Source organism: Sciurus carolinensis, chromosome 13, assembly GCF_902686445.1.
Source record: "Sciurus carolinensis chromosome 13, mSciCar1.2, whole genome shotgun sequence".
Lineage (NCBI taxonomy): Eukaryota > Metazoa > Chordata > Mammalia > Rodentia > Sciuridae > Sciurus > Sciurus carolinensis.
The window spans coordinates 86,826,941-86,839,134 of record NC_062225.1 but is presented as its reverse complement, the minus strand read 5'-3'; the positions used below and the strand labels follow the sequence as shown (position 1 = coordinate 86,839,134).

At 33.4% G+C, this 12,194-nt stretch overlaps 1 protein-coding gene across 5 annotated transcripts in view; it reads right to left on the bottom strand.

Annotated features, from left to right (window-relative positions):
- Rock2 (Rho associated coiled-coil containing protein kinase 2) overlaps positions 1-12,194 on the bottom strand; it is a 136,633-nt gene that overhangs the window by 24,552 nt on the left and 99,887 nt on the right. For all 5 annotated transcript variants that reach the window (XR_007104588.1, XM_047521946.1, XM_047521947.1 and 2 more), the window contains exons 8-19: positions 12,078-12,169; positions 11,192-11,351; positions 9,714-9,774; positions 8,955-8,966; positions 7,933-8,012; positions 7,491-7,539; positions 6,648-6,783; positions 6,411-6,502; positions 5,937-6,183; positions 5,433-5,539; positions 2,879-3,038; positions 628-788 (exon numbers count right to left, since the gene is read on the bottom strand). Coding sequence is in view for 4 of the 5 variants with exons in the window: in XM_047521946.1 (XP_047377902.1) it covers positions 628-788; positions 2,879-3,038; positions 5,433-5,539; positions 5,937-6,183; positions 6,411-6,502; positions 6,648-6,783; positions 7,491-7,539; positions 7,933-8,012; positions 8,955-8,966; positions 9,714-9,774; positions 11,192-11,351; positions 12,078-12,169 (1,357 nt within the window). In the remaining variant the exon portion in view is untranslated. The remainder of the gene's footprint in view (positions 1-627; positions 789-2,878; positions 3,039-5,432; positions 5,540-5,936; positions 6,184-6,410; positions 6,503-6,647; positions 6,784-7,490; positions 7,540-7,932; positions 8,013-8,954; positions 8,967-9,713; positions 9,775-11,191; positions 11,352-12,077; positions 12,170-12,194) is intronic.

Genomic DNA, 12,194 nt, shown 5'->3' with positions numbered 1-12,194 from the left:
CAACTTGGGAGGGTGAGGCAGGAGGCTCACAAGTTTAAGGCCAGCCTCAGCAAGGCTCTCAGCAACCTAGTGAGACCCTGTCTCAAAACAGAAGATAAAAAGGGATAGGGATGTGGCTCAGTGGTAAAGCACCCTAAGGTTCAATTGAACCTAGTACCAAACAAACAAAAACAAAACAAAAGTCTATAAAACCCCCATAGTTTTGAAGTTTAAAATAACTTAAAATTATTAAATTATGATTTATTTAGTATGTTATCAAAATCCAATAAAACCAGCAAGTTACACAGAATATTAAAATAAAATACAGGCTGCATAGAATATTAAATGAAAAATTTTTTTTGGTACTAGGGACTGAATCCAGAGTCCCAGGCACTTCAATACTGAACTACATCCCCAGCCCTTATAGTTTTTTATTTTGAGACAGGGCTAAGATACTGAGACTGCCTCCAACTTGCCATCCTCCTGCCCGAGCCTCTCAATTTGCTGGGATTACAGGTGTGTGCCACCACACCCAACAAGAAGGAAATTTTAAAAATTATGAAATCACCATTAGACTGTTATAAATAAACCTAGTTTATTAATGATCCATTAACTAGCTTATTATTTACTAGGAATATTCATACTTACATCCTCGTTTAGCACATCTTTCTGTTTAAGGAGCTCATTTAATTTCTGCTGTGATTGTTTAAGGTCACAATCCAATAAAGAACATCTTTTCTCAGCCTCCAGCAATAGGTTCTCTACTTTCTGTTTTAAAGTCCTTTCCTCCAAAAGCTTCTTCTCCATTTCTATTAGAGTAAGAATGGACACAATCATCAATCAATTTATGAATAAAAAAAGCTTACCAAATATACGGCCCAGTGCCAATAAAAATGACAGTAAATGCTATGGCTTTATTATATATTTATTCATTTCTAAAATATTTTTATCACTCCTCTCAATATATTTGAAATACCAAGAATTTTATGCTTGAAAATTCAGTTTCATTTGCCAGTATGCAATGTATCACACTTTGCAATATTACACCTGTTTTAACAGAAACAAAATATCTTTATTTTATAGTTCTAGAAAATGCTTCTGTCTTTAAATAAATACTTTATTTTCTACATTTTCTACTACTGTATCTCTCAGTGTTACTAGTTTTACTTGGAAACACTTCAAGGTAGATTCTACTTATCATGCAAGTTAACGACTCTTGGCCTCAGTTTTCTTATCTCTAGGAAAATAACAGTACCTACTTTCCTAAAGATTCTGAGTTAATACATGTGTAGCACTCATTAATACTCAGAATGTTTTTTTAAAAGTAAAAAAGTGCAGAAAATAAACAAAATATTATCCTGAATAGTAGGATATGGGTCATCTTTTGTTTTTTTTCTTTATGCTTTCTTGTATTTTTATAAATGATTTGCCATAAACTTCTAATATGTTTCATAAATAAGAAAAAACCTTTAGTCTCCTTTCATCTTCAAGTGAAAAGCAAAGTTTACACCCAACGAAGTGATTTCAATATGAAATGCAAGTCATTGTAGTTAAAGGATTACCTTTTGAAACTGATTAGAACTTTAGTTTAAATTCAATTAAGGTTCCTCTACTCTTTCATACCTAATTAGATAGTATCTAATTATCTCTAAAGTTTTATTAGGTTAAAATGAAAGCTATGAATTTTCAGTTAATGAACAGTATTGGAAGTGAGGAAAAATGATACATCCACTAGTAATAGCATTTCTTTTTTTTTTTTTTTCAGTGCTGGGGATTAAACCCAGGGCCTTGTGCTTGCGAGGCAAGCACTCTACCAACTGAGTTATATCCCCAGCCCTAGTAATAGCATTTCTAAGCATGTTCCAAGTGTAACTATACTTGATTTTCACAACAACCTTACAACACCATTACTGTTCCTTTACAGAAAACAAAGCATACAAAGTTAACTAACTAGACAAGGTCACGCTGCTAATAATTATTTGGCTAGCATGCTCTTAATCCAAAAAGGCAATGACATGCAGCAGAAAGATCAAATGCTTTAGACCTAGATTTGAATGCCATCTATAATTTTTGTAACATGTGTAACATACAAAAATCAACATGTATCTTCTATTAGTGTTGGAGTTTGAATAATGGTAGTTACAGTGCACTGGATTGGTTCATTTTTATCAGTTTAGAGCATAACCAATAAATCAATGTACTCATAATATGGGCATAGACTAGAAAGACAAAAAGAAGTGCACTTGAGGTGACAAATATTCTGTATCTTGTTTTGGATGATAATTATATAAATGCATTACAAATGTCAAAACATTTATATTTTATTGTTCAAAATTATACAGTAATAAAAAATTCAACTCTCTTTACTAAGCCATGGACAAGGAAACATTGTTCATTAAGTTCCTTTCAATTAGATATTCCTAAGTAGAGCACTCTTTTTATTTTTTATGATCCCGAATTAACACCTTTAAACAAAAACTAGTTTTTAATCCAAAAATCTACAATTTAGTTACATGTAAAAATTAAAAGACTATTTTTTGCCGTTATTCACAAATATTATGCTTCAATATGAAATGCAATTTCTGTTGAGTTTCAAAACTTTCACAAAAATAAAGAACTGTTTTGTTTGTTTCTTTTTTAAATTTCAAATCCATTACAACCATAAATGGTCAGTTGGGACACAAAAATTATCCTAAGACAATTCCAAGATAAAAACTGGTTTGCAGGAAAGTTAACTCTGTTATCTATTCGTATCAAATGGCTCTGAGCAATTCCAGCTAGAGTCTTCATCATGCCTGGGTCCAAAATATTCGTCAATTTATATGCTAGTTAGATCAGCTATCACTTTCAAATCTTTTTTGGGGGGCAGTGTTGCTGGAAAATTTTTCAGTGTGCATACCTTTCATGGCTTCTGATTTAGCTTCTTCGATGGATTCATAGATCTTATTTTTATCTGCTAGTCGTGCTTTTGTAGTCTTGTGTTCAGCCTCTTCTTGTTCCAAGCTCTGTTGCATAACTTTTAGTTGGTATGTCATATCTATTTCCATGTTGCTCTTTTCCTATTAAAGATTTAAAATAGCAGCTATACACAAAAAAGGTTTACAATTCTAAAAACTTTCAAAACTTTTTGAAGCCGGTTTAACAAAAATATTGAGCATTTATTTCCCCTCCCCTCTTTGTCTGAACTGCTGTTAACAGTACCTGCATCCTCTACTTCCTGTCTCTGCCACACCTCCCCTCTACTGCATGGAGATCTATACTAAGACTGTTTAACATCAAAGTGAACAGTGCTGGGCTGGGGATATAGCTCAGCTGGTTGAGTGCTTGCCTTGCAAGTACATAGGCCCTGGGTTCAAATCCCCAGCACACACACACACACACACAAAAAAAAGTGAACAGTGCTATTCTCAATACCAAATTCAAGACACTTCTCAGTTTTCTCTTATTTGAAATCACTGCAGCCCTGACACTGTCCCTTGGCACTGCTGATGCTGACACTGTCCCTTGACTCCCCATCAGGCTCTTTCTTGTCTTTCCTGCTGTTCCTCCAGCTTCCCCAGCTGCTGGTATTCTTCAGTCACAATGCTTCTTGTCCTGTAGCATTATTTCTCCAATTTTTAAAACATATCTAATGTTTCCCTCTTCTATATTAAAAGGAGAAAAAAGAAAAAACCCTTAAGATCACCTACCATTCACCTATAAATCCCCACAGAGGTCTTGTTTTAAGTTGAGAATCTTGATAATAGCAGTACATTTTCTATATATACCTTTATTATTTTCTAATTCTTGAGTTTTATTGTTCATTTCACAAATATGATATAAGTGTGTTTTCATTTTCTCCAAATAAAATCTTTAGTATTAAAAGTGATTTTTCAAACTACATAATCTACCAACAGAATAATCTACTCTTCTTTGAATAATCACGACTCTACCCAGTCTTTTCCCAGATGGGCTCTTTCACTCATGTGGTTTCAGCTACTTACATACCAATGACTCAAATATTCCTAGCTTTTACCAGAGTTTACTGCCTTACAGACATTATAATTTGACTATCCCAAAGAATTTAAGAGGACTAAAATGGATTTATCACTATCTCCTCTACATGTGATTTTCCTTTATTCTTTACTGATTAATGGCACCACTAAATATCATGCCATAACCCCCAAACCTAGGATTCATCCTTAACTACTATTCTCAAACCACATTTAATCAATTACTCAGTGCTGTGAAATATTCCTTCCTCAAATGTTTCTGAGACACTTCCATTTCTATCCTTTAAACTATGCCCTAATTAAATCTCCATTATCCCTTATCTGAATTACTGGAAAAGGCTTCTGACTAGCCTACTGGCCTCTAGTCTTGTCCTCCTCAAATCTATTCTCTACATAGGATAGTGATCTAATGATCTACCTTACATGTACCTCTAGAAAGATCATCCAATTTAAGCCCTTCAGTGGCTGGTCCTTAAAAGTTTATATTCTAAGTTTCCTAACAGAGCATTTAATATCTTAACCTAGTCTAGCTTATGCCTAGCTCTGTACCCTTACTCTGGCCACTGAATTCCTCATACTCTTACATGAAGAGCATACTGTCATCTTTAGACCAATTTTGGCCTGATGTCTACTTTTCTTTTTAAGTTTCACTGGCACATCCCTTACTCTAGAAACTACAGCAACTGTTCAGCCTACAAAACCCAAATATTTACCATTTTCCCCCTTAAAAGGTTAAAATTTGTTGATCCCTACTCTGTTCTCTAGAAATACTGAACAGTCTATACTTAAATAAACAAAGAGCGCCTTATTAATTTTCACCCAACTCTCCTCACAATGTCTTCTCCAATCAGTGAGCCTTTCTTTACCTTGCCAACCCGAGACTGTTAGACTGAAGACTCAGTCTATTCCCTCAATACACATACCCTGCCATACCTCTATCATTCTGCAGACCACCTGCATTAGAATCATCTGTGCTTTATTGTTACTTTTTAAATTACCTACCAGACTATGATATTAAGGTCAAGGACTACATCCTGATTTTTCTACTACAGAAGATGCACTCAATATTTAAATGAATGAACAAGTAAATGAAAATAAAAAACTAACTGTACATCCCTGCCTTATAGTATTTTTAAAGAAAAACTTCCAAATGTCAAAAGTGATGTCATGACTTTATATATTTAAGATATATTATGAGTCAAAATTTGAGTTTTCCTGGATCCCTCAAGAATCATCTTCATTCTACACGCAGAGTGTCCTCTCACAAGCGGAAGCATGCTAATGATTGCTTGTATGGTGTTACAGTAAGCCTCAAATGTACCTTGTCTACAGAACCATGTCAAAATGGAAGAGTCAGTGAGCACGTGAAATATTCCAGTTAGTGGTTTCCCTTACTTCCCCTTCTGTCTCAAACTCTACTGTGATTTTCTTACACAAAGAGATGAGCTTAGCATATCTTACCTTCTCCAAATCAGTACATTTTTCCTGCAATTGTCTCTTTTCCAGCTCTGTTTTTGCTAGTAAGATTTTGCCATTCTTTAAGTCTTCTTCCAGGCCAGATATTCTACCTAAAAATTGCAATAGTTTAAAAAACAACATACCCAGAAAGTTATACGCATTCAACTAAGAGTAAAAATGTGGAAGCTGCTTCATATTTTGAAGTTGTTTTTGTGAGCAAGAGTTTTATACTTGTTAGCATAATGCTTTACAGTTAATTCAACAAGTAGACTTTACTACCTAAGGAATTTAGTACTTAAAATATTTGAAAGTATATTAAGTTCATAAATAAAATAATGTAATTCATAAAATTCAAAATTCATAAAGCTTTTTATCAATGTAGTTGTACTGTTCTAACTTTATATAACAGAGTGCTACATGCTATTCTAGCACATTATCCATCATTTAAAGTTATTTCCAAAATATGAATCATTAAAGAGTAATTCAAGTACACTCTATACTTCATACCTTGTAAATCATTAATTATCTCCGATCCATGGGTCCGGTCCCTTCTTTCAGATTCTAGAGCTGACTGAAGATTGATAAAGTCTTTTTCAAGTTTTAACTTAGCAGTTTCCAGCAGGCAGTTTTTATCTTGTAGATCTCTATTGTTAGACTCTAGCTGCTGAATTTGTTTTGAACTCTCTGCCTGGGTTTTTCTTAATCGAGCTGCAGTATCAGATTCTGTTCGTAGCAAAGCATTGGTTTCATCCAGCTGTTATTTCATTCAAAAGCAAACAAAGAAACACAGGTATATAAAATAAAAAAGACATTTATTACCTCATTACAAACTTTTAAAAATAAAAACCTAAAAATACTTTATAAGGATTTACTTCTAAAACTAGAGGCACAGGCCTTTTGAAACACTGCCAATTAAAATTAATATTAACAGTCAGTCATAAATAAAATTCAGTATCACTTTACAAACTTAGATCAACCTACTTGTCGCTGAAGTTGATTCACTTTCTCGGTGGATATTTGAGAGTTCTGATTTCTTTTTTTCAAATCTTCAAGTTGATCTTTCAAGCTGTTAACTATAACAAAAAACATTTTAATGGTAAGCTATTAATAACATTCTCTCTCTCTCTCTCACACACACACAACACACACACACACACACATACATTCTCTCTCTCTTAATATTATCCTGATAAGTATTTAATGTTATACACCACAAACCATCATTTTCCAAATTTCGTTTTTTGTCCGCTTCATGATCAGCTTTCCGCTGATATTCTGCATTTTTGTGCTGAAGAAGTGCCTTTTCTCTTTCTAACTGTCTTAACGCTGATTCCACATTTTTCCTTAAGGTAATCTGAAATAATACTTAACATTATTATCAAAAGGAAATATGCATAAAAAGCAAATCAGCAAATCAAAACAAAATATTTCAGCTATTTCAAGTAGGTAAGAGACCTAATTTAATAAAAAAAAAAAAAAAAAAGGACTATCACTGTTTTTTTAAAACTATAAAATATATTCCTTGTTTGGAAAGTAGCATACTGTCTTTAACAATCAAGATCATAAATGTTTTCTTTACTACTGGAAGTCAAACTTCCTTTAATTTTCCATTACTATTTAACCATTATTATTTTATACTAACTATGGGTCTAAAGTATTATGAATAGCAATTAAACAATAGTCCCTTTGTGTTTTCCAACAATGCCTTTAACCACATATACAAATGCATTTTTTTTTACTTGAAACACCTACACTGACATATCAAACTTGCAAAAAATCAAGTTTGCAAAAACAACAGAATGAAGCCTAAACAGAAGCTACCCTATAATTTCAGTCTTGTCCTCCAGTGCTACAAAGGTTTTACTATCTATCAAGATATAATCATATTACCATGTATTAACAGAACTCTGCAAGTCAGTCAGACACCGAGGATTTTTACCAACAAATATTAATAAAGCCTGGGAATTTGGCTTAGTGCTTGCCTAGCATCCATGAGGCTCGGGGTTTAATTTCTCCATACGGTGGGGGAAAAAAGTTAATAAAAGTATAGGGTGACTTTACCTCTTCTTCTAGTTCCTTTGCTGTTTTCTCTAGACGAACATTAATAGATCTAAAGAATTTCAAAAAGAAATAATAAATAAAATAATTCTCCTAATTTATGATAAAAGCAATCTATAAAGTTAAAAATAATTACATAAATACTTCATAGCTGTTCTTCTTTAGTAAAATGTTTGAACTTAAAATTTTTAAATATAAGCCGGGCATGGTGACACATGCCTGCAATCCCAGTGACTGGGGGGGCTGAGGCAGAGGATCTGGTATTCAATGCCAGTCTCAGCAACTTAGGAAGGCCCTAAGCAGCTTAACGGGACCCTGTCTTTAAATAAAAATATAAAAAGCTCTGGGAATGTGGCTCAGTGATTGAGTGCCACTGGGTTCTTGCTAGTACAATAAACAAATAAATGAATGAATAAGTAAATAAATATTTATCTATAAAACATACTTGTACTTCTGTTCTAGCTCCTCTTTGGCTTGTATCTCACTGTTAAGGTGTTCTTCTAACGTATATAGTTTTTTCTGAATCTGTCAAAAAATAAGAAACTTTGTTTTGGTTATATTTAAAGATAAGAGGCTTAAAGAAAATGATGGTAAGCTTAATTTTTTTCTCTCTGCAATCTTCACTATGGTGTAATTGTATCTGTTTAATGTGACTTTTACTGATAAAGGAAAAACTCCCCCATATTCTGTTTTCTGTCACACTACACATCTGTTTGAAAAAACTTATGTAAACTAAACATGAATGAGAAACTCATTTTGGCAGAATTCTTCAATGAAATCAAATTTCAAATTAATTTCTGGAATCCTCCAACACGCTTCTATAGGTTTTCATTTGAAAATATGGTCACTTTTTTGTGCTTATGAGATAAAAGATCTACATCTGAAATAAATATTCAGAATATTTAACTGATTATATATACTAAAAATATATAGCTGTTTTAAAAAGTGAGAATATAAGCTCATCTACTAGATAAGATGAAAATCAAAACAGGTGAATACCCAGGTCAAGACAGCATAGTTAGTAAGTGGTAGTGTAAAATTAATCCAGGTCTATTAGATTCCAATGCCAATATTCTTTTCATTATTCTTCCTAGTGATTATATTCTCCATGGTTTCTTAATCACTTATCTTAAAATCTCTATCATTCCACAGTAAGAATAAACAGGCTAATGAACTAATCAAGTTTAACTGTTTGGGGCTGCTACTGCATTTATTTGAGCATACTAGTTATTATATTTTACATGTTCTTTCTGCCAGTTACATAACTTAGTAATAAGATAATTCCATGATGTATATTTTAAATAATGGATTCAGAGTACCAATATTAAAAGGGATACTTGGTAGGGAAAAAGTTGAAAACTTCTTGGGTAGAAGAAGTCCTCCAAAGGGGAGCTGGACTGTGACTATATTAAAACAACTGCTAGAGTGACGTTTTCCCCTCATTTTTCTATGTAGTTGATAACATACCTCTTGACTTTCCTATTAAAAGAGAAAAAAAGAAAGAAAATGCGTTATCCTTTATAAAATTTCTAAGAAAAATCATACCCAAATTATCCAACCTGATTTTTAATTTTCATAAGTCTGAAGAAAATGGTCTTGCATTTACATGTATGTGGGTGTACATGCATGATTTAGTTTTGTATGCAGTTACAAATTACAGCAGTCACAAAATACAGTCTGATAGAAAAATACCATTTATATACACACAATCCTAAATAGAAACTCAGAATCTGAATCTCTCTCCTACTTCCTCTATACCTGACAGCTTAATATTTGTACACTTTTATAGCACTAAGCTCACAAAATTTAACTGGTATTATAGCTGTTTACAAACCTAGTCTATCTCTTTGTATTAACCACTGCAATGTTATGATGTACTGTATTATACAAGGAAAACCATCTCAGGATTTTAAAAGTAGCATCAAATGAACTTTTAAAAAGCCATGTGTGTCTGGGCATGGTGGCACATATCTGTAATCTCAGCCACTCCAGAGGCCAAGGCAGAAGGATGCAAGTTCAAGGCTAGGCTCAGCAACTCAGCAAGACCCTGTCTCAAAATAAAAGGGCAAACTGGGAATGCAGCATAGTGGTAGGGCACTTGCCTAGCTTATGTGAGGCCCTGTGTAAAACCTCCCTTGGTTCAACCCCAGTACCAAAAAAGAAAAGGAAAAAATATATATATTTGAACATGTCACTTAACTAGAATAGTAAAAAATGTATACGTACTTCATTTTTCCTTGATTGTACCAAATCATTTTCTCTACAAGATGGAGAGTCACTTAATAACCTAGAAGGGAGGAAAAAATAAAATCTTTTGTATTTCATTTTAATCCATTTTGTCTTATTCAACCATGTTATTCTCATAATTAAATATCAACCACAAAGATTTCTTTTTTTCCCCTTCAATATATTATTTTAGAGAAAGCAGTATTTTAGCCTCTAGAAACTTAAACCATTTTCAGTAATTTAAAATGCACACTTTTCCTGTCTCTCCTCCTTATCACCTAGTCTTTAATTTTATTGGGACCAGAGTCATTACACTGAACTCATTTTCCTCTTATTCATCTCATTTTAATTTCTTTAACTATTAGATCTTCTTCTATTCCATCTTCTAGAAAGAAATGGCTGTCAGTAAAAAGTCTCTTTGCAGAGCACACAACAATCATTTGCCCCACTGCTCGTCCCTGAGTGCCAACTCTAATCTATTTTCTAATCTTACACCCAATACTCACTGCAGTCAATGATTATTTACTCAATGACCTCTTTTGCCAGGATCTGTGCAGAGATTATAGGCAAGAAAACCTCAGCCTCAGTAAGTCCTCCAGTCACAGTAGCTCCCATGCCCTGTATGAGGCCCACGAGGCGGCACTCTTCTGCTCTCAAGGCATGCTTACATTCTCAGTCTCTCTACAACTACTTGCTTCAGCACAATCCTCTCCTAAGCTCCCTGTATCTTGGCCACTCAAAACCCTTTTCTACCTTCAAACACAGCTAACACGCCACCTTTTCCCTGAGTTCTCACCTGACCTTCCCCCAGTACCCACTCAAAAGAAATACGACTTTTTCTTTAGATTTATTCATATTCTCTCTCTCTCTCTGTACCTGGGGTTGACCCAGTGGTGCCTAACCATGAGCCACATTCCCAGTCCTTTTTTTTTCAGACAGGGTCTCACTGAGTTGCTTAGGGCCTCTCTAAGTTGCTGAGGCTGGCTTTGAACTTTCAATCCTTCTGCCTCAACTGCCCAAATCAACAGGATTACAGGAGTGCACCACCACAACTGGCCCATCTCAGATTCTTTTGGCATCTTTTTCTTAAAGCAATTAATTCTACCCTCCATTTTGACTATATAATTCTCTTGTATCCTTCAGGAAATGATAAGCTCCTTTAGAAAACTGCTATTTGTTCTTACTTCATAAACAACAGTGCCTTGCAATAATATGTAAATGAGTATAATATTTAAAAAATCATATAGTAAAATAAAATTAAAAATAATTGAGAGTTTTGGAAAAACTCAAAGTTTAAAACAAATTAATATTTAAGGGGCTGGGGATATAGCTCAGTTGGTAGAATGTTTGTCTTGCATGCACAAGGCCCTGGGTTCAATCCGCAGCATTGCAAAAAAAAAAAAAAAAATCTCCTATCATTTTCAAAATAAGATGTCACTAGACTAGGAAAAATAAAACTTAACAAATAATTCACATACAGATTTTCCCGATAGTAGGTAAACCCTATGAAAGGCAGCTGATTTCCCACAAAAGCTTTAGGAATTGGAAAGGTTTCTACATCTCCTTTATCATCTTCGATGTCATCAAAATTGCTGCTGTCTATGTCACTGCTGAGTTCAGGTACTACAGGAGCTGCCGCTATTAAAAAAAAAGAATTATTTCATTGATAATCAAAATGTAAGACACAAGTCACCTCTATGTTGATGACATTATCAATATGATTATACAATGTTTTACACAAAATCTTAGCAACACATCTTTCATTCTATCACTTCACAAAATTAAGATTTTATGAGTAGTTTGTTATTATAGACCAGCATTCATAGATTAATCATAAGGAAAGGTATATGATGATATTCTAGGTGCCAAAAATTATAAGTAGAAAGCAATAACCTGCACATATATTCTTTAAGGTCATCATTTTTCTACATTCTTTTAATAGTAATATCACTTACCCTTAAAATGAATCCATGCCATATATAAATAAAGTAAAAGTAAATTACTACTCTATGCTTTACCAGAGTATGATCTCCATAAATAATTATTTGCTGATTTATTAGTTCAAATACAAACAACTAAAGGATTATATTCCTCCCATTCTGAACAATACTTGGAGCCACAAAATTTTCCTTGGCAAATTAAGGAATATATAATGCTTATTATAAAAGAATTGACAAACATTGCTAGTAAGTTCATATTGGTTTGCTAAGATATTGAGGAAATATTAATTTATTTATAAATGCTGCCACAGGAAAAATTTGAAATGCAATCTCAATATAAAAATGAGTTAGCATAAAGTTAACAAAAGAGAAATTAATTTATGAGATTTTAAATGGAATGGAAATATTAGATTTATTGACTTACTCTCTCTTATGTTATCCCAATTCCACTGATCATTCTTAAAGAAAGGATGCTGTTTGATTTCTTCTACCCCATTTCTCCCAAGTCGTACCTCCCTAAACAATGCAGTTAAAGATTGCA